The sequence below is a fragment of the Ornithorhynchus anatinus genome, chromosome 19 (genome assembly GCF_004115215.2).
Source record: "Ornithorhynchus anatinus isolate Pmale09 chromosome 19, mOrnAna1.pri.v4, whole genome shotgun sequence".
Classification (NCBI taxonomy): domain Eukaryota; kingdom Metazoa; phylum Chordata; class Mammalia; order Monotremata; family Ornithorhynchidae; genus Ornithorhynchus; species Ornithorhynchus anatinus.
The window spans coordinates 12,637,566-12,661,028 of NC_041746.1; the positions used below are offsets into that span (position 1 = coordinate 12,637,566).

The 23,463-nt window shown below is 37.7% G+C and overlaps 1 protein-coding gene and 1 long non-coding RNA gene across 8 annotated transcripts in view; one reads left to right on the plus strand and one right to left on the minus strand.

Annotated features, from left to right (window-relative positions):
* Positions 1 to 23,463, minus strand: part of RCOR3 (REST corepressor 3) — a 41,806-nt gene that overhangs the window by 15,359 nt on the left and 2,984 nt on the right. For 6 of the 7 annotated variants that reach the window (XM_001509349.5, XM_007672334.3, XM_007672337.3 and 3 more), the window contains exons 3-10: positions 17,937 to 18,014; positions 16,187 to 16,239; positions 12,842 to 13,003; positions 11,383 to 11,507; positions 10,521 to 10,599; positions 6,555 to 6,773; positions 5,149 to 5,226; positions 1,520 to 1,577 (exon numbers count right to left, since the gene is read on the minus strand). In XM_001509349.5, the coding sequence (XP_001509399.2) occupies positions 1,520 to 1,577; positions 5,149 to 5,226; positions 6,555 to 6,773; positions 10,521 to 10,599; positions 11,383 to 11,507; positions 12,842 to 13,003; positions 16,187 to 16,239; positions 17,937 to 18,014 (852 nt within the window). Of the gene's footprint in view, positions 1 to 1,519; positions 1,578 to 5,148; positions 5,227 to 6,554; positions 6,774 to 10,520; positions 10,600 to 11,382; positions 11,508 to 12,841; positions 13,004 to 16,186; positions 16,240 to 17,936; positions 18,015 to 18,437; positions 18,782 to 23,463 lie in introns of those variants that run through there. The other variant, XM_029046928.2, reaches the window with a different exon arrangement.
* On the plus strand, positions 7,216 to 10,986 carry LOC114805629. The gene is made up of 2 exons (XR_003753613.2): positions 7,216 to 7,323; positions 9,603 to 10,986. It is a non-coding gene; the product is annotated as an uncharacterized LOC114805629 (long non-coding RNA).

Sequence of the window (23,463 nt, forward strand, 5' to 3'; positions counted from 1 at the left end):
CTTGACCATCTCCAGCTTCCAAGCCATAATTCATGTCACTCTTCCCAACTGGTGAGATGGATAGGGAAAAACATTCCAAAATAAGGCCTTCCCTACTTCAAAGCCTTCTCTAATTAATGCTCTGAAACTCCAGCCATTCTACCTCTATGCCCACTTTAGCACTTCAATAACAAAGATTCAGATTTACTTAGACTTCTTTTCACTTACATATGGATCTGCTAACCATTAAAGTCATCTTGTTGCCTGTCTTCCTCAGAATGCAAATTTCTTGACTTGTCTTTTGCCCCATTTTCTGAAATTCCCCAAATAGGTACTTAGTAAATATTATTGATGGTTGATGATAAAATCGACTAACTAAATTGGGTTTATCCATTAGATAGGCTACAGCCTGGATAGCTAAATCCAACTGATAGGTAAACTGCCAGGGACAGTGAAGGTGGTACCTGAACCCAACAAGGAATGGTAGTATCTTACTCCTGGCAAGTCCTTCCCATAACTGTTAACTCCACATATCTCTACTTTCCCTACATCCTCAGGGTCAGGCATCATCTTGGTACACTCTGCCTCTTTCCCCTCCCCAATTCTGATCCCATCATTCATTCATTCATTCATTCATTCATTCATTCGATCATATTTATTGAGCGCCCATCATCCATGACCATTACCATAACACTATTCTCAAATATGTTTACACAATAATTTCCAATGCTAGGTACAGCATTCAGAATGTTACAAAGTAATTCTATTTATATTGATGCTACTGATCCCTGTTTATTTGTTTTGATGTCTGTCTCCCCCCTTCCGGAATTTGAGCCCGTTGTGGGCAGGGATTGTGTCTCTGTTGCTGAATTGTATTTTCCAAGCGCTTAGTACAGTGTTCTGCACACAGTAAGCGCTCAATAAATATGACTGACTGAATGAATATCTACAGGGCTTTACCATCAGAGATTAATATTGTATTCATTTTCAAGGCCCACTTCTTGCTAGGTAAACTGCATATTAAATTAATAAATTATCTGGGTAAAATGCAGAAAAGTTGCCAGAGTTTTTAGGTTTAAACTACACCTTGAATTTAAGACTCTCAAACTGTTTTGTAGACAATTAATCGTTAATTTGAAAAACTTGCTCAAAAACATGTTAGTGAACATTTATTCTGCACCAACTATGCATTCCTGTTTATAAAAATGGAGAAACTGCTATACTGAAGAGTAAAGAAGCTAACAACATGTAATTTTGTTTTCTCCTCAACTGATCAAAGTACTTGCAGTAAGAATGACCACATTTTAGAGATGAGGAAGCTAAGGCTCAGAAGGTCTGTGTCATTTCAAATACTCTCTTCAGAGTTAATGGGGTCTACATACTAGAATAGTAGGTAATAAAATCCCAAAAGACAAAATAGACTTCTAAGTAACCACATGTGTAAGTATAAAAAGTATTCTCAATCCATTACTAGATTTCACTTTTCATGCTGTCAAATAGTTTAATTACCCATGATAACAACTGCTTATCTTTAATATACCTTGTACTGCAAGAAGCTGTTCCTCTGTGGTCCAACGTGCATTAATTTTCTGATTTGACTATGAAATAAAGATAAGTTTCTTAATGTAGATACAAATATAAAACATTTTAAAAGTGTTTATTTTGCATTTTCCCACCTACTTCACAGCAATTTGACTTAAATTGGTAACCCCAAAGTAAGAAATTTAGTTTCTTCCACACTCAAAGATTTCTTATTTTGAACTGAAAGGGAACCGCATCAACATAGATTCTTAACCAGCACTTATACCTAAGTCCCTGGTAGACAGAGCAAAAAGGAATTCTTAAATTAGATATTCCAATCTCCAATATTACATTGCTCCCTACTCACACTTTAGTTATTTTTGGCCCATTTTAAAATGCTCCAGGTGATGGTACTTCTTTTCACAGGATGCTATCCAATTTTATACATCTTGAAATCAACACTTGGATTTTTCTAGTCTCAGTTTTAACTTTTCTTTATATAAAAAGTATGAAAGTCAATATAGTCCCACTCGTTCACAAGGAACCACTTGTCTACAGCCTCAAAGAAGTCAGGCCAATTATAAGGGAAATTAGTCTGTGGGAATTTAAAATGAAAATTACAAGCCACAGAACTGAATTAAAATTGCTGTTAAATTATCTCAGTGTAAGAAGAAACGGTGAAAATTTTCAGGCCAATAAACACTTCTACAAGGAAATTTTCTGAAGTGTTTCTTAGGGTGCTCTGTACTTTCTATAAAAAACTCATTTACTTTTTAATGAGTAATATAAATTTAATTATGACCATAGATTGGGAATATTATTTCCCAGATTTTACATAATTTTAGAGTGAATTTAGTTACTAGTAAGATGACTAAAACTAAATCTATACTTCTTCCTTAGTTAAATCAATTCACTTGCAACAAATCCTTACATAGGGTATGATGACTCATTGTTTAACTAGTAACTTTTTTTAGAAATAAAATAAATGGAAACCTTTAAAGAATTTTAGAAACAATTTATTTGATTGAAAGAAATACTGTATGCTTTAGAGCTGCACACTAAGAAATTTGAGTTACGAGAATCCAGAACAGAGTAACTAACTAAAACTTTAGTTTGATGGTATGATTGATAAAAATGTTTGTTTTAATTTTATCCAAAATTCTAAAATAGAATCAAAAAGTTAATGCTATCTATTAAGGCAATTTACCATATCATTCCTTTAAAATTTGATATTTCAGACACTAATGCCACCTCTCTACCACATGATGTTTTTAATCTGAGTAATATTCCTAATTTGTCATAATAACATTAATCATCAGATGTTCCTAGAACATCTTGGGAATTAAATATTGGAATGTTTTTCTAATTCACTATTTTATCTCCATGGAAATAATCAAAAAACCTTTCCTATAATGACAATCTTTGAATTATCCCATGTAGTCTAATCATTAGAGAATTTATGGCAAATATTTCAGAAGCATTGATCCCCCCACACCAATACTCTCCTTTTGCCACTCTCCATCCTAATGCAACTGTGATTTTAATAAAAGAAAAATCTCAAAGAGAAGAAATGTTGTCCATTACTGCTCTCCAGCACAAGGCAACAGAAAGATTGGATTTTCTTTAACATACAGACCATGATTGAGGCTGGTTTTCCAGCAAATCTTAGATAAAAGATATTCAGCTGCTGCTAGCTTTTCAAATTTTACGAAGCTCCATGGCCTAATAGAAAAAACACAAGCCTGGAAATCAGAGGACTTGGACTCTAATCCCAGCTCTGCCACTTGCCTGTTTGTATGACCTTGGGCAAAAATCACTTAACTTCTTCATGCCTCAGTTTTTTAATCTGAAAAATGAGGATTAAATTATTGTTTCACCTATTTAGACAATCTACCTCACCTTGGCACAAGGTAAAAGCCTAATATATACAACTATCATAAGTACATCCCGTTTCAGAGTCTCACCAATTTTCAAAATATCTCAATTAAGCTTCTGTTGAAATACAACAAAGTGTCCAAGCAACTTGTGAGGATGGTAAAAGCAACCCATCCCTTGCAATGTTACATTCTCAAACTCATTTTGGGGAATCCAAAATTCAAGGAACCCAGAACAAATATCTAAGACAAATTTTGTGTTGACTAAATTTCAAGACAGGTGATAATAATAATGTTGGTATTTGTTAAGCGCTTACTATGTGCAGAGCACTGTTCTAAGCGCTGGGGTAGACACAGGGGAATCAGGTTGTCCCACGTGGGGCTCACAGTCTTAATCCCCATTTTACAGATGAGGGAACTGAGGCATAGAGAAGTTAAGTGACTTGCCCACAGTCACACAACTGACAAGTGGCAGAGCTGGGATTTGAACTCATGAACCCTGACTCCAAAGCCCGTGCTCTTTCCACTGCGCCACGCTGCTTCTGGACAAATGCAGTCTTTCTGAAAAGAGGTGAGATTCAAGGCAGGATGTCCCATGGTTATACCTTTTACATCCAACTTCTAGTTTCCTATAATCAGGAAGGACTCCAACCCCAGCAAACACATCATCTATTATTCTGCCAAAACAGTTGGGGGTGGGAGGGTGCACTATAATGTGCGTGACATCCCCATGAACCTTCGGGGAGAAGTTCCAACAGTCCAGAGAGGTAAGAGTATGTCTGTGCAATCTTTTCCACTACAATAGTTAAGTTACGTTAGCTCAGGCCAGATCTTAGATTTTTGGCCTGGACAAAGCCCTACTCCCGAGCTTCATAATAACCATAATAATTACGGTATTTGTTAAACACTCACTATGTGCCAAACACTGTTCTAAGCCCTGGGATAGTTACAAGGTAATCGGGTTATCCCATGTGGGGCTCACAGTCTCAATCCCCATTTTACAGTTGAGGTAACTGTGGCACAGAGAAGTTAAGTGGTTTGCCCAAGGTCACACAGCAAACAAGTGGTGCAGCTGGGATTAGAACCCAAGTCCTCTGACTCCCAAGCCCATGCTCCATCCATTAGACCATGCTGCTTCTCCTCTTCTAGCATGACACATCCCTAGCTCCATTCTCTCTCTCTGCCCAATGTCTGCTTCTACTTAATTTCTAAACAATTTGGTTAGATTGGGGCAAAACAGGAAAGAAAGCTTGGCATTTTGGGATGACTAAATATAAAGTAGGTAACCTTAATTTCTTCATGAGATATTTTTAGAATATGGTTATTTTTGCAAATTATGCCTATTTTAAGACAAGGGAAATTTTGATGGTGTTAAAAATGGGGGTGATTGGAAGTATTCAATAACAGATCTAAACAACTCCCTGATCATTGGAAAAATTTTTATTTTCTAATAAAGGTATCTGAATTAGCTTTCAGATCCCACTCTTCCAGATAGGAATTTGGGAAGATACAATTCCTCAGAAACACTAGTTCTGGACAGCATACTGGGAAGAGCTGTTGGGCGATGGCTCTTTAAAAAACAAAAACCAAACCAAAAAAACCCTTCTCCTTCCACTTACTGTACCCTAAACGATAGCTGGCTCTCCCCTGGTAACATCACTTATCAAGTACGTATTCTGTTTTTCAACTCTACTGTCTTGGTTTCATGTTAAATTCTTATTTGGAGCTTTAGATCTTATCAAATGCCTTCACTCACATTTTAAAACCAACATACCTCAGGAGGTTTGAATTCTTCAATTCCACCTTCCATTTTCTGTTTAAGGGCACTGTTTACTTGTTTAGCATTTTGAACCTGAACAAGACAAAATAATCAAAAGCAATTAATTAGATCATTCGTGTTGTGTTGAATTTTTATGAAGTACACACACTGAGTCAGGCCCTTTACAGAGCATGTAACTACTATAATCCCTGCTCTCTCAGACTCTACAATTTATGATCCATATATTCTATGTACCAACTTACCAATGCCACACTTGGGAACTCAGGAGTGAATGTCACTCTCAGTGTTACTTCCTCCAAGTACAAAGGGCAGTTCTGTATACCCATGTCAAATTACCCTGGAGGATGTCGCCTCCATCGAAAATAAAAGGAAATGGATCTATGATGGAGCATAAGTGAATTAAGATAAATATAAATAAGTTTGACAGCAAGCATCGTTATACATTTGAATGGATTGAGAGAAGTGTGAAATTCTTGAAGAGTTTTAAAAAATATAGGCAATTACTGTTCCAAAGTGGAAGCGAGACTTGACTGTAAAGGCCAGACTAGTGGCCATATATTCATTTTGGTTACATTCTTGAGTTTAGTAGGCAAATCTAAGTCCCATATTAAAAGTGCATTAGAATTTCTTTTTATAATGCAATCTTAAGTGTTTTTTAAAAAAAGTTGGTTTCTTCCAAATCTTTAGGCTGCAGTACAGAATCTAGAGAAAATAAATCACATAATTTTCTTGTTAATCTATAGAACAAAATTAAAATATTTGTGCTGAAACATGAATATCATTGCTTTAAAATTAATACCCACTACTGAGACATGCGGAATACAAATCTGACCTGTGTTGTTGTTGGTTTTGGGTTTTTTTAATCTTTGGGATTTTTTTCTCCCCAGCATCTAATACAGTGCTCAGGATAGAGTAAGTGCTTAACAAATACCATAATAATAATTATTATAATGAATATACATTGTACTATATTTACTCATCCAAAAATAATTGTTAAACTTTTAGTAAGGAAAACCTGATCTTTTAAAGCTAAGATATATTCTTCTTTGCCATCATCTGGCTTTCAGTTTGCTGTACAATTATCCCCATCTTCCAATTATGAACGAAAATATCATAGAACTAGAGATTCATTCATCTCTCAATTATCTTTGTTCAAGGGGAGAAGGGGACCAGTGTGAATAAGATAAATTATTAGATAAATTATATCTAGAAGTAATTAGAAAACCCTAATCCAATTTGAATACGAAACAACTGATGGGAATAAAACAAAATAGGAGGAGGAAGAGAAGGAGGAAGAGAAAGAGGACAAGTAAAGGAAAGAAGCTGAAGTCAAAAGGGGAGCTGGATAATTGCAAATTGTCTAACTTTGGAATGCACATAAAAATAAAAACAAAGATAACCTGTCTTTTTAGAGATATTAACTCCATATCCAGTTGTCTGAGAATGGTGTTGGCTGCATTAGGACTACAAGAAACTGCCATTACATCTTCTTGGGTCAGATACATGCCCTTGGGTGGGCGGCACTTAGAACGCTGAGAGTGATGACGATGCTGCAAACTCTGATACTCTCTCCTTCCAAGACCAATCTTGCTGGTTTGAACGGGCTGTTCAGTATTACCCTAAAAAGGGAACATTGTGTTACTGTGAAAAAGGTATCATTTGTTAAGGAACACACTGCTAACAGAGGCACCTATTTTACTTTGTAGTTCTATAAGAGTATTTTTTATAGCACTGATGCTCCTTCTAGATGTGCAACAAATCACTGGAGAAAAAAAAACAAAACATGGCACAAAAACAGTTGCCAAAACCCTCAGTAGAGTTAGGTTTAAGGAAAGGGTTTAGGATAGAGGATAAATTTGGCTGGTTTTAACCACTAACTGAATTTGCTGATTGTATGTATCAGAGTATGCGCCTTTCCCTGAAAGTATCCACAACACTTTTAATCTCGTTTAGCCCTATAATAATGATAATGTTGGTATTTGTTAAGCGCTTACTATGTGCCGAGCACTGTTCTAAGCGCTGGGGTAGACACACAGGGGAATCAGGTTGTCCCACGTGGGGTTCACAGTCTTAACCCCTATCAAAATTTGTCTTGCCCTACAGAAAGCTTTCCCTTTCAGAACTGGGTTGCCAGTGACCATCATGAAATTACAAATGGATAGGACCTAGGTAAGTCCCATAAAAACTTTAACTTGCCTTTGATTTATCCAATTGAGCCAATTCACACTTGGATCAAAATTATTTTGCATACACAACCCACAAAAACAAATACCATATGATTTGAAACAACTGGAAATGTTTCCCTATAAATTTCTGAATGGGAGATGTTGATGCAAATTTATCCACTGGCTACCCATCCATCTCTGCATCAAACAGAAGCTCCTTACCACTGGCTTTAAGGTACTCAATCAGCTCTCCCCTTCCTAAACTGACTAATCCCTTACTACAACCCAACCCACACACTTTGCTCCTCTAATACCAACTCACTGACTCACTGTACCTCTATTTCACCTCTCACTGCCAACCCATTGCCTACACCCTCTCATTGGCATGGACCTACCTCCCCATTCATATCCGACAGACCATCACTCCCTGTCTTGAAAGAACATTCCTCCAAGAGGCCTTCCCCTAAGCCCTCATTTGCTCTTTTTGCGCTCTGTTCTGTGTCACTTCCCCTATATGTCCTTCCTTCTGCTCTGCCTACGTGCTTGGGTATGTCCTCTTAAGCACTTTGATTTTCACCTCTCACAGCATTTATGTACAAATCCATCTTTAATTTAATTCATTCAATCAAATTTATTGAGCGCTTAAAATGCCTGTCTCCCTAAAAGCTCCGTGAAGACAGGGATCTTGCCTACCTACTCTATTATACTGTACTCTCCCAAGCAGTTAGTACAGAACTCTGCAACCCATAAGCACTCAATAAATACCACTGAGTGACTGATTTTTCCATATGAATGAGATTAATAAACTAGAAATGCCTTCAAATTTCATACAGAAAGTTAAATTTAAGAAAAGTACCAAGTTAAAGGGAAACTGGATGTTATGACAGTGTGCAATTAGTTCTACTCTTATAGGTGTTTTCATTTACGTAACTTGACTACGACAAGGGAAGTATTAGGGATTGTCTCCCACAGTGTGAGTCAGTTTTGGGTAGAACATGATCCACAAGTTGGTGCAAGTAGATCCAGTGTAGGAAAAAATGGTTTTATGTATGATTCAGTCAAGGTGAGATATTGCTACACTTCCCAGCTTCATGGTACTACTCCATATGGTACTTTGGATTTTGGCAACCTAACAGTACTGAATCAATTTAGTAAAATAACAATGGGTGGAAAACGGGGAGAGCAGTCTTCTAGTGGTGGGCATAAGAGTAATACAGGAATTTGTATCAAAGGCAGCTGATATCTACCCATCTGATCCATAATTCACTAAAACAATAGTTACTATAACATGATGAAGTTCTTTGAGAATATTACCATGTTACAGCAAAAATGACTGTATATTAGGGGGTAGTGAAAATATAAAGCACAGACATTTCATTTTAATGGTACAAGCATGCTTCTCTTCCCACAATTCAGGAGCTAGAAAGTGATCGTCCTACTTAAAGCAGAAGTGGAGATATACCTACACATACTGGATCAGTCCAAAAGTCTTTGTGCTGTGTCTCTAACAGTGGCAACAAAAGACCCTTGATGAGCAGAATCACGGTTGCCCTCTGACACCCATCTTCATATCAGATGCACTAACATGTCTAACAATGATTTAACCATAACAATACTTTTGGTTATTCTGAATCTCAGTTGCTCTCCCAGCTCAATAGAAATATTGCCAACGAGTTACACTGTAAGCTCTTGAAGGCAGGGATCATGTCTACCAACTTTAATGTACTGTATGCTCCCAGGTGCTTAGCATAAAGCTCTGCACCAAGTTATCACTCAATAAATACTACTGATTAACTGACTTCCACAGAAGGGTGGCCACGTATTACTCAACAATATGTGCTGAACTCAACTTCGCTTCATAACTCCAGGGAGCACAACATCTGATTCAAATGGGAAAAAAAACACAAACTGTACAAGAGCTGACAGCAGCACTAGCCTCCTCAAATGTAGCTCCCATGCACCCTTTTGAAATGCAAATTGGAGATGTAAAGTGTAATGACAAACTCTGTTGTTCTCTACCAAGTGCTTAGCACATTGTTCTGTACATAGTCGGTGTTCATCGTGATTGGTGACTGCTACATCCCACCCCACCAACCTGGATGAGATGTAGCTAGGCTTTATTCTCATTTCTGCTGGAGGTGCAAGACTGGGATGTTCTGGCCCAATGCTCTCATGATAAGAGAAAAGAATGATCTCTGAAGAAACCTGAGGGTTTGTGACAACTTTTTATTCCCTATATAGGTGTGAGGACTGACACAAAAATTTTCGTTTCTTCATTTTTAGGTCTGCTGAAAACGACGGTATAGCTATGCCCCGGTTCTGAAGTAAAAAAGCCTTTGAGAAGCAGGTCAACTTTTACATCCTAGAGAATCTTCTAATGGTGCCCAATTTACAGCCTGATACCAGATTAGCCAGAGGGAAAATCTGGTTCAGTGATGATCAAAATATTACCACTTTTCATGATGATCATGCCAGATAGCCAAGGGTTGTTGGAACAAGGGAATACTGAAGACTTTAATTCAATCTGAGCTCTTATTTCAAATATTATTCATGTTCTTTCCCCTCTCTCATAATTCTTGCTAACAAGCACATGGGCACAAAGCCATATGAGTATTTTATTTCTAATTCTACTTCAGGGTAAAGTCCTATTTCTCCTAAAGCAATGATATGTCTCCAGGATTTTCAACTGAACTTGAGAGGTCTAGCAACCTTTTATTGCCCACCTTCACTTTCCTCAAAAAAAGAATATTAGAACAGGATTGCTATGTTATTTAGCAGGCGAGATGATAAGAGCTTCCCTTCATACCACCCAAGAGGGACAGGCAGGGCATCAGGTAATAATAAAGAGGGTCAAGGAGTAAAACCAAAGAGAGGGCAAGGGAGCATACATGGTATGAGAGGGTGGGAGGGAGAGTAGCAAAGAAAAAATGGTGGGCTATTGAAGCATGCTATGCAGCTATGAGCCCTTAGTACAATGCTCTGCACTCAATAAATTCCATTGATTATAACCAAAAAACCTATCCGGAGCCTTGTTATGTTGGGATTTCCACATGACCCCTAACTGGGGAAATAAAATTCTAAAGAGTTGCTCCCCAAACCCTTCCTCCCACAACACCTGCTGGGATTGTCAACTGACTTCTATGAACTCTTGGTAAAAATTCCAGCTGGTGGATAAGGAAGGCAATTACTGGCTATTATTACCTCTTTTTTGGCTTCTTTTTTAGGATCATAATCACTGTCATTTCCATCCACTGGATGTGCTTCTTCCACATCATCATCACTAAGGACAAATATCAAAAATTAATAAACAGCCCTCTTTTCCTTTTATGTCAATTCTCTAACAGTGTATTTATTCATCTGCAGCAATTTGATCATCTTCAGATAACTAAGGCTGTCATTCCCTCCCAAATATGTTAGTGAATGAATTTGTAACTATATTTTTAGTATATGGTGTAAGGACACCTTTCTTTTAGCATGGCTGCAGCAAAATCTCCTAAGTGAAAACATGGAGAGACTCACTGGGAGAGGGTTCAGAGGAAAATTATTCAGAAATAAGAAAACATATTGTTCCTTACTCTCAACAGAAATAATGAATGGGAATGCAATTTGTTACAGCAAGAATTGTGGATTGAAAAATAAGGTGCCTGTAATAAATGGAAAAATTTAATTAAGCTGTCTAATAACTACTGAAACAATGATGCAGAAATACAGTTTTTCATAGTATTCCACTACATTATTTTTTAAATTAACTTGAATTTTTCACTTTATAGGCGCTTTCACAGTTCTAGTAAAACACACACATATTCACGTCATAAAAATAATTTAATTCATTTGGCATGCTTGCTTCCAATGTCAGACAAGACAGATTCAGGACTGAGAAAACACACTAAGCTGTTGATACTTTCAGCACAGGGTTGTTTTCTCCAAGTTAGAGCTTCTTAAATATGTGAAAATTATGGGAAATACAGTTTGCAATGATGAAATAAACATAACTTTTTTTGCCTGTGCAATCAATTCAATCTTTGCCTATAAAAGAATTACTATTTAAGAGCATCCGACTTACCTGTCACCTTGATTATGTCTATTGGCGAGTTTCCGAGCCTGACGATCCATCAAACTAGTCCTAGATCGAGTTTTTTTCCAGGAATAGTAATACTTTACAAGGCTTGCAATAGTCTTATCTGGAAGCTAAAAGAATTTCAATTATATTCATACGCGTAAATGGAAATCATTAACAAATATACTCTCATCCTAATATTTCTTACTTGTTCTAGTAGAACTACACTTAAAAGCTTTCCTCAACTGGATACTTAATACTTAAACTGACTTCTTTTGCTGTTCAGCTGAAACGTACAAGTGGAGGAGTTACAAAGAGCGGCAGGCTTTATAAAAATGAGCTACAAAACCAAAGAGCAGTTTTTACATGTATGAAATCAATCATATTCACTGAATGCTTACTATAATAATGTTGGTATTTGTTAAGCGCTTCCTATGTGCAGAGCACTGTTCTAAGTGCTGGGGTAGATACAGGGTAATCAGGTTGTCCCACATGAGGCTCACAGTCTTAATCTACATTTTACAGATGAGGGAACTGAAGCACAGAGAAGTTAAGTGACTTGCCCAAAGTCACGCAGCTGAGAAGTGGCAGAGCTGGGATTCGAACCCATGACCTCTGACTCCCAACCCCATGCTCTTTCCACTGAGCCACGCTGCTTCTCTATATGCAGAGCACTGTATAAGAACTTGGTACAATACAACAGGAGAATACAATACAATAGAGTTGGTAAGCACCTTCCTTGCCCACAACTAGCATACAGTCTAGTGGGGGAAAAAGAGATTGAAATAAATGGGAAAAGGATGGGCTGTAAGAGGATACATGGATAGCATCATTACCAATAACTTTATTTTTGAGTCAAAGAGCAATATTTATTAACGAGCTTTTCCTAAACTACCCCAAAATTCATTTACATCTAGTTTTCAGTCAGCTTGGAGAATATTTTTAAAAACAGATTAATTTTTAGTTAGGTTTTTAAAAAATATATAGATGTAGAATGTGTTAAGTTACTTTCCCAGTATAGATTTCAATGCCAGAAAGTTGATTTTTTATTTAAAAATACAAATTACAGTCACAATGTTCAAATAACTGGGGAAAATAAATTTAAATGATGCTCAATATCCAATAGAAGTCAGAAAAATAAAAGTTTGAAATGATCTGCTTTAAGAATGTGATTTTCTTTTCCTGGAATGACAAATGTATTTGAATCAAAATGTGGCAATATCAGTAGTGCATTGCTAAAAAGCATCATCTGAAGTGAGTCAAAGAAATCTTAAATGCCAAAATTCAGGTTTCAGGCTATTCCTCTGGCTTGGAAAACAACATATAACAAGAGCAAGATTCCACTGGCTTCAGGGCTTTACCCTTCAACTAGCAACTTTCGTATTTTCTTGCTATTACCAAATGCAACAGAGAGAAAAATGGAAAAAACAGATGTTACTGTTAAAAGTATAAACCGTTGCCTTACCATTTGCTGAATCCTGTGGAAGCTCTTCCCATGGAAACTAAAAGCTTGCTCAAACAGGACTTTATCTTCCACTGTCCACTCATCAGGGAAAGGAGTGAAATTAGGGAGATCAGCAAGGGACTTCTCAATGTTATGCTTATGCCAGAACAACATGCCAAGTGCCTTTGAAGAGAAATCATCCCTTTTTGGTTTTAGCTGATTTATGTCATATCACACTTTAGAAAGTTAAACAAAAATTAAGTTAAAATACTAAGGGTCCGACTTCAACTGAAAAACAAAAACAAAAAATTCACAGTTTTAGGCTTTTAATCCAGAGTGCCTATGTACTACAGCTCATATGGTTTCTTTTGAAGTTTTTAAGATTGGGCTTCAGAATATGGATGCTCATACAGACCATATGTGCTGCAATATTTAGGCAAAACAGTGAGTTAAGGACAGAATGGCTGTGAAATCCCTGAATTGAGTTTGTAGGCTCAAAACTCTGGATTCTCATCCTCCAAATGTGTGATCGCCAAGGATTTAAAAATTCCTTATAATGTGGTTTCTGATGTGGATATGCAATAGATGTTCCCATTATATAATTTGAAAAGAGAAGAGCAAATATTAAAGAAGAGCCAAATAAACAATTCTGCATTTGAAAAAATTCTAAAGCCATCAGCCAGCGTGCATAAATAAAGAGGTTGCAGGGCAAAGTTGGGGGTGAAAGGTGGGGTGGGGGGAGAGGTAGGAGAGAATCAGTAAGAAAAATATTTCCATTTTCACTTTTCAAAAGCATCTAATAACACAGAAGTTCCAACAATTGACTTTTAAAACCTTGGGACCTTAAGATACAGAAAACTCTTAAGGTCCCAAAGTTTTTAAAAATAATTCCCCGCCACCCTCCCACCCCAATCCCACCACTGAATAGTTTTTACCCCCCCCTTCCTATGGTAGAATTTTCAATAGGCTAGGTGAAGCCCTTTATTAAAATATCTTACTAGGAAAGCGAACAAGGATACAGGAAAGTTTAAATGATAATAATAAAAATAATAACTGTGGTATTTGTTAAGTGCTTACCATGTGCCAGGCACTGTATTAAGTGCTGGGGTAGATACAAGATAACTGGGTTGACATAGTCCCTGTCCCACATAGGGCTCACAGTCTTAATGTCCATTTTACAGATGAGGTAACTGAGGCACAGAGAATTAAATGACTTGCTCAAGGTAACACAGCAGACATGTGATGGAGCCAGAATTGGAACCCAAGTCCTTCTGACTTCCAGGCCCATATTCTATCCACTAGGCAATGTTGCTTCTCTATTAATCTTACTTTTATTGCAACCCCTTGGAAGCATGAAGTGGAATATTCTTCTGCCCAAACTTCCCTAACATAGGCCTCGTTTATTTTTGAGGAGTTCTTTCTTAGAACCGCATAGCTGGCTTCGATTTTTATAAACATCAACACATTGTTGAAGGACAAACTCAAATTAGATACTAAACAGTAAGACTGGACATCTAAATTTCTGGACCTCATCAGTGCTCTTTTAAAATGGCATGTTAAATTTACCTTGCTTAAAGTGCATTTTTTCAAAAGATACACTTTGATGAGAAATATGCTCTTAAGCATATTTATAATTTAAAGGTAAAAAAATAATACAAAACAAAGTGGACTATGTTTGGCAAAAACACCTCTAAATTTCAATGCCCCTGAAATAGAAACAGTAATCACACGGTACTCTGGTTGGGTAGTAAGTCAGTTTTGCCCTCTATTACACTCAGTTCTGCCATAACACATGTTTTCAATTCATGTTTTGGTTAGACTGTAACTTGAGAATTAAGCAATATTTGTCCAACCATGTGAGGGTGTTAGGGTTTAGCCTACTAGGATATATATTACTTTTGTTAAAAATTAACTATGCACCAGAAACTGTACTAAAAATTGGGGTAAATACAAGCTAATCTGGTTGGACAAAGTCCCTGTCCCAAATGGAGCTCACAGTCTTAATCCCCTTTTACAGATGAAGTAACTGAAGCACAGAGAAATGAAGTAACTTGCCCAAGGTCACAAAGCAGGCAAGTGGCAGAGCCTGCATTAGAACCCAGGTCCGTCTGATTCCCAAGCCCATGCTCTATCCAGTAGGCAACACTGTTTTATCCATGAAACTGCTTGGGCACATGTGATTAAAGGAAGAATGGACGAGCTTTCCTTACATGAGGTTTAGCAAGAACAAAGTCCTCATGTTAAAGAAGAACTTGACATATTCTTTGCATCGTCTCCTTCTGGCTTCCCCACTGTCCAATTTTTGGTCAAAGCACTACGTTTTAGCACTTCTAAAGGATGGGTCAGAGTAGTCTTTAGCAGTCTTAATGATAAAAAGCATTAAAATTCTGCTAAGGTGATACTAAGGATTATCTGTAGATTTTATTTATTCATACTCCCACTAACCTCCTTTGCCAGGGATTAATGAGAGTCATTGCTTTATGCTGTTTTAAAATGCTTATTACTGAGGTGGAAATGCAAATAGCTTCTGTTAACAATATCAATTGCAAGTAATTGCATTTTTAGCCTTTTTTAAATTAAAAAAAATTTTACATTTAATCATAATGATAGCATTTATTAAATGCTTACTACCATGCTAAGTGCTGAGATAATCAGATCCACCACAGTCCCTGTCCCACATGAGATTCATACTCAAAAACGGAGGGAGAGCAGGTATTTTACCCCTATTTACTAGAGAAAAGTGAGACTCAGAGAAGCTAAGTAACATGGCCAAAGACACACAGCAGAAAAGTGGCAGAGCTAGACCAGGATCTGGGTCTCCTGCCTCCCAGTTTTGTGCTCTTTCAATTAGGTCACGCTTAGGAACTTGAGACCACAAAGTCGAAAGTATGAAAGCAAAACTATCTACCCCCACCCCCTATACACATGCACACACGCACACCCAGAAACACACACACACACACACACACTCACTCGCTCTATCAGCTTCCTTTCTTAAGTAAATCACGCCTCCATCTTATGAAGAGCGAAGTAGGCTTGCACATTTAAACATTTCCTTTCAATAGGAGCCGGACCCTATACTCAGAAATATTCTGGGTTCTGCTGGTCACCTTGTTCAGCATGTTCCAGGGCTAATCTTGGCAGCTCCCATCATTTATAGGGGAGTTCTTTACTTAGGGTACAGAGCTCAATATGAAACAGAGTCATGCAGAGAACAAAAACCTTGTGGTAAGAGGGACTGCAAAAGAACAGGCTTCTTTACTGTAATTGTTGCTCAGTGGACTTTAGTGGGAGGAAAACTGCTGTCTAGTGCAGTTGAATTTATGCATTTCCAGAATTATGACCAAGTTTTATTTATTCACATACCTGTTCCACATTGTAGCCGTGCTTTTCCTTCGCAATTGCAATGTATTCATCCACTATAACAAATAATACCAAGATTAAGTTTCTCCCCTTTAAATAGGAACTTCAAAAATGCTAAACCTAATTCTTGGCTATCAGGGAAAATTTCATTGAAATGATGTGTTACCTTTTGTGGTGCTTTACATTCACAGGCATTCAGATAGAAAGCTCTTTTAAGACCTTTCACTTATAAGAATAAGTATATTTGAGTTTCAAGTTGAAAATAAAAGTACTCTAATTATGTTCAAGATTCAGGGCTACAAAAACTATAATAAATGACAACTTCCCAAACTATTTAAATATTTTTTTCCTGTACCATTTCACTAAGTCCTTACTCAACTTCTTTCCCAATGGAATGAACACCCATCAACACATAGGAAGATTCGAGAGAATGAGGGTTTTGCTAACTGATTTAGGATAAAAATGCCATCAAAACTCAGCAGCACTACCAACTTATTATGAAATACTCAATTCAAATTGAAATTTCCTCTGAATATAAACTTAAGCACCATACCAAATTAAAAGATGGGATCACAATCCTTCCAGATGCAGAAATAAGCATGTAGAAATATGACACTGCTGGGAGAATTATGCATTGTGGTGGTACCAGAGCAATTAAGGTCCATGAGCTGGGCTCTTGACCCATTCACATCACCTCTAATCCTCCCTTCCATGAGGATCAGAGCCCCAGGACCCCCAGGGACAATATACATTAAATGACTGGCCACACATCTGGGGTCATTTTATTCTCCTTCCTGATTAATTCATACTGATAATGGTGCAGTCGAGCTGTCTTTGGGTAGAGTCAACTCCAACCTGGTGAATCCCAATTTGCTTGGAGGGGGAGGGGGAAGAAAGACAGATACAAAAATAGGACAGAGTGCTCCAATGCTTTTCCAAGATCCCCCCCAAAAATTAAAAAACATGATAGTTACATGATCAAATAGCAATGTAATTATGTGCCAATAACAGAAAAAAAGATGCTTGTGTATATGTGCAAATATTTAATTCTGACAGTATTATCTTTCACATTATATTCACCAAAGAGACTCCCCCCTTGATGTCCTATAATTCTAAAGATATATACTTAATCTAATGCTAAACAGAACAAAGAGCTTTTGAAATGGAAAAGATTGAGAAGGTATCTGTTAGAAGAGGTGTGTGAGGCCAGGTAAAATTCATATTTACAGCATGGGAAAGTGTGTGTGTTCTAAGAAATACTGGCATTGGAATTCAATAGAGCTATTGCAATGAAGAGTGTTGGAGCAAGGATTCCCAATACAAAGGGAAAAGTACATTGTTTATGGTGGTCCATGAAAGGGGACATCAGGGAAGTGGTACTTGCTAAACATTTACTGTGCCAAGCACTGGAGTAAATACAAGATAACCAGATCAGACACACTCTGTCTCATATAGTGATCATAACCTAAGCAGGATGGAAAACAGGTACTGAATCCCCATTTTAGAAGTGAGGCACAGAGAAGTGACTTGCCCAAGGTAACAAAACAGATAGGTGACAGAGCTGGGATAAGAACCCGGATCCTCTAATCTCTAGGCCCGAGCCCTTTCTGCTAAGCCACAGTGCTTCTCCGAGTGTCAAGTTCAGGTTTTTTTTCCACTATTTGTCTTCAAATTAGAGGCGACTTTGTGGAGGAAGAGGGATTTCCAGAACTCTTGAATCAATTAATATAATTAATATGAAATACAGACTTACACTTGACGTCTGGAATACTGTGATATGGTGACCAGACAAGCATCCCTCCATTGTCTTTATCGGTGTATTTCGTAGCACCTGTAACAAGAAGGAAATATTTTATTGTTCTGTTATTACTAGAACAGTTATATTTAAGATGAGTAAATGAATTATACTTTATTTTTATTTTGTTTCTGCAAAACAGTGCACTTTCTGTATGCACAGCACTGTACTAAATACTTGGAAGAGTATACTATAACATAGTTCATAGATACGTTCCCCACCTATGAGGAGCAAAAAGCACGTAGAGAGAGAAAAAACGAGGGAAAATAACTTAGACTCTAAAAACTCCAGAGGTTTAGTTGCCATGAATTATAGTTCTAGAGTTGCCTTTCACTGGGAGTCACTTGGATAGCCCTACTGGTGGTCCAGTGGAAAAAGCGGAGCTCCGAGAATAAGAAGATCTGGGATCTAGTCCTGCTCGCTAAGAAAGGGCATGAAAGTTGCTGTCTGATGAACTACCTGGAGGTTCTGCAAAGTAGAAAGGCCCAGCAGGAATCCTGAAAAAAATAAATAAAATAGCTGGAGACCAAAGCAACTATCTGTTAGTTTATAACACAGCAGGGGCAGTGTGGTGTGGTCACTTGAGCTGTAAATAGGTCCCAGAGTTAAAAAGGCCTTTGTAGGCACTTCAAAATGCTTGCTTACTCACTCACTGCCCAGCAGAAATGCAACTGAGAGGGCCGAGAATGGGTGCACACCACTACCGCTGTAATCCATTCTTTCATACAGGTTCTCAGTCCTGAGGTTTGTCCATCAACATTTAACGGATACCAGAACTTAACCTGTAAGAAAACTAGAACAGCCAAACTAAATTTGAGCTCTATGTTCAGTACTAAAAAAGGTTTTATAAGGAGAAAAAAGAAATCCTGGGATGAGGGCTCTAAAAATAAAAGGTGGTTTTTCAAGATTACAAAATGCAGGTGAGATGCTTGTAACAGTGTTGAAACTTAAAAATAAAATGTTAACTAGAATGACCATGGAGTCATCTCTGATGGCAGGCAGGCAGGCAGGCAGGCAGGCTGCTAAAGATTATATCACAGCCTGGACCAGAGGCTGGCACCCCTGACCTCTCTCCCCAATTTTATCTGCTGCACAGAGGCCCTAGAGCTGGGGCTGGGGACCACAATTCCTCCCTAGCCTGGAGAGGTCACTCCCCACTGGCCAAAATGGCCACTGCCATGGAACAGCTTTCATAAGTGGAATGGCTCTTCTGGGACTTTTCCTTATCCTGGAGCTGAGTCAGGCCCATTCTGATTAAGTTCAAGTACTGCTTGTTATTCAATCAATCAATCAATGCTACTTATTGAGAGCTTACTGTGTGCAGAGCCCTGTACTAAGCTCATGGGAGAGTGCAATACAACAGAGTTGGTAGACACATTCTCTACCCACAATGAGCTTACTGTCTAAAGGGGGAGACAGACATTAATATATTTTCTATTAACTGACTCAATAAGAATCTAGTTTCTAACTACTTGAAAAATAAAAATCCCAATGGTGTCACAGAGAAATAAAGCAAAATGCTCAAAAACACTGTTGCTTAAGTGACTGCGACAGTTTCAATCATATTTACTGAGCACTTACTGTGTGCAGAGCACCGTACTAAGCATGTGGGAGAATACGCTATAACAGAGTCCATAGACATGTCCCCTGCCCACAGGAAGCTCTCAATCAACAAACAATTTAGTACCATGTTAAACTTGCAGATTTGAATATTCGGGTTACTTCCTGCAAAATGGATTTGAATTACAATGCAACTATTCAATTTTTTTAGCACTTAAATTTTACAGGCAAACAGTAGGCTTAGACTTAAAATATTTACTCCCTCATCCCCACACTTTTGTAGCCTTGAAATTTAAGGTAAATTCTCCTCTAAAACAGACATACTGATGTTCATGAGCAATGACAGCCGTTTCTTCTTGCAGATCTTGCTATGGCAATTAAAGGACCGATCTAATAGAAATTGGCTTCCCCAACAGCTTTCCCACTGAACGTGATGAGTCTTCTCAGCTCTACAACTGCGATGGTTAACAGCTCTACTAGTATGGAAAGTCCCATTTAGAAGTAGTAGTGGAATGCCTAATTAAGACATTTCATAATGTTCTTTGTCCAGCCTGGAGACTAACTCCACCAGGTTCAATGGCCACACAAAGCAACCGCTTCCAGGAAATAATATGCAGACATTCTGAGCTCATTAAAGCAAAACACAAAAAACACAAAAAAACTCCCCATTGTCTTTATTTCCCTACAACAAATTTCCCTCTTCCCTCATTACCAGTCAACTGAGACTTGAAAGGCTGGTGGTCCAAATGCTAAAATGCTTATCCAAAGTGATTCTACAAATAAAAGGGAATCTGGAGTTAAAGCGATCCCTTGTCTTTCTGGGCTGTTCCTTGACTACAACCCTTTCCAATAGAAGAGTGAGAAGGAGAATATACATAATTCCACAGAGTAAGAAAATGAACACAGAATATTGCAATCCAGCCCACCAAGATTAACTTTCCCTATTTAAAAAGCCAAAATGAACTCACCTAGCAAAGTAGAAATCTAAAACCCATCATTCCATTTATTTGTAATGGAAAAAATGGTAGATTCTACTGCCTGAAAGTGTTTTCACTATGCATTTTGGATAGTGAAGGTAACAGAATTAGTGTACGCATCTGCCTGGACCCAGCATGACACAGAAAAACCTGTGCGCATGCCTGAGGCAAGTCTTTCTTTATGCTCAGGTCTGCAAGACTGCAATCCCAGTGACACAGGAGAACTGGGTGTATTTAATTCTAGAGCAAAAGATTAACACTTCACTGAAGAGATGAAACTCTGAAGGGAATTAAGTTTGAAATCACCTTCTGAAAAGACGCTAAGCTACAAACTTCAATCCTTTTTGGCCTGAGAAGATGCCGAGATGTGTACAATGGGTACACTGGTAACGGTTTAGCAATAAAAGGGTATGCAAAATCCCCAAAGTTGGAACTTCTTATCTGAAGTATTTGAGGATACCTAAGGCCTATATTTATGAAACTACTGGAGTAAAGTATTTCACAGTGCTTTCAACTAGGGAGAAAAAAATGGCCACCAATTTAAACCTAGAATTATTGCAATTCTGCAATCAATTTCAACACCAAAAGGGCACCAAGAAAATCCCCTTTGTTCAAGAAGATTTTATTTTACTACATGGGACACTCAGGATGGTAATAAATCAGAAAGATGTAGGTCCAGATATTGAGAAGGATCTTCTGTCCTATGAACCTGTTGTAGACTGACTTCACAAGAAAGTCATAGGAAAGCACAAAGTCAGATTAACCAGTTAATATGCTCAATTTAGCAAGAAGCTCCCATCCCTGCTTCCCCCTTAATTATTAATCCTTCTTAAATCTACTGAACCCAACCAGTTAGTTCCATAACTATGGTTTGCATTATGCATAATAATTCTTGTCCATCTCCAAAATCAACATTTGCATATTTTAACACTTTGATTTCTAGATACATGCACTGGAGTCTCTATCTTAATCCTTGTGTCCATGGGATTGAATTATATTTATAGATTACCAAACAACTTCATGGGCCACAAAAAAACCCCAAACAAACCAAAAAACGTACACTTCAGGATATGAAGAGCTTTGCATGGCTATAAGAACAGTGGGGCAACAGTAAAGAAATCAAGAAGAGCCAAAAACTATGCTAGAGGGACATAAAAAACAGACATTATTTTAAAATTTTTATTTTTAGTCAATTAATAAAACTAGTTTCACTTCCATGCAGTTCTCTCTCTTAAATTATGTTTAAAACTTTAGTGGTCCTAGCCTAATTATGTTGAGCTGACAACGTATATTACTTTATAAAATTACTGAATAGAGAAGCAGAGTGGCTTCACTGCTAGAGCATGGGCCTGGGAGTCAGAAGGTCCTGGGTTCTAATCCTGGCTATGCCACTTGTCTGCTGCATGACCTAAGACAAGTCACATAACTTTTCCGTGCGTCACCTCATCTGTAAATTGGGGATTAAGACTGTGAGCTCCATGTGGGTCATGGACTGTGTCTAACCTGATGAGCTTATTCTATCCCAGTGCTTAATACAGTGGCTGCCACCAATAAGCACTTAATAACTACCATAAAAAAGTATCAAAATAAAGTGAACTTTCAAAACAAAAAGTTTCCTCAAACCCTTAATATTGTCAAAATATATTAGAAGCCAAAAGGCAGATTTGTGCCTGATGGTCTATGTCATGAAGCTTAACTTCTCTTCCCACACACTTTAAAATTTTTGATGATGGTTGGACAAAGCCTTTCAAATTTAAGTATAAACCACTTAGGTTCCAATCCCAACTTTAGTTTCCAGTAAGAGAAGAGCAAAAAAACCCCAAAAAACAACAGAAACAAGCTGGTGCTTTAAAGGTGAGAAGTCAACTATGATAACTCTGAGCGTACTAGTTTAATAACTAGGCACAAGGGCAAATCGAGACTGAAATGGAAAAAAGGGAGAAACTGAAAATGTAAAAAGAGTCAGTTAAATAACTTTTCAAACTGAAGAAGTTCAAAAAAAGAAAGTCACAACTAGCATATGATGATCTCCTACTTTGAGACTAGTGGACATCATTCAGTTGAGGTGGATAAACTGAATGGACTTGGTTACTGCATAGCCACTGGGTAGCTCAATACCTGAGCACCAACTTACATACGACAGCACATGTACCTTGGTATTCACCCCTTTCAGAAATTATGGGTCTAATTGGGAAATTAAAAAATGTAAATTCTTTACAGAGATCAGTCCTTGGCATGCCCAGCTTTGTTCCAACAGGAAGTCTGGCTTCCTGTGATGTTTCCAACCCGATCAATCAATGGTATTTATTGAGCACTTACAGTGGGCAAAGCACTGTACTAAGTGCTTGATCAGAGGAAAACAGTTAAGTGGGTTTACAAGTAGGCATCTACTTGGCTCACTGACATTCATGCTAAAGTGACAAGTGGCTATTTTAACATTTTAAATTAGGTCATAATGGCTTGGGAGCAAACCTAGTTTCAGATTCAAGAGGAACAACTTTTTTAATTGATAAAGGATTCTTCTTAAATAAAAATTGCATTCTTTAGGGCAGGAGTTTAAAAGACGACAAGCAGATTTTGTAAGGTACCTCAGTCAATCAATAGAATTTATTGAACACCTTCTGTGTGCAGAGCACTACACTCAGCACTTGGAATACAATTAGTGAACATGATCTCTGCCCTCAAGGAGCTTCCAATCTAATGGAGTGGGGAGAAGACAGACATTAAGTGAATTACAGCCAAGAGAAAAGAGGAAATAAGTACAGGAATTAGGGTTTAAGTAATAGGGCAATTAAGGTATGAAGTAAGTGCTATGGGATGTTGTGAGTACACAAGGGCACAGAAGTGCTTAAGCAGCAGATGGAGGGGATGTAACTTGGGAAGAAAAGAAATTAATTTAGGGAAGTCTACTCAAGATATGATTTCAGGAAGGCTTTGACAACGGGGAG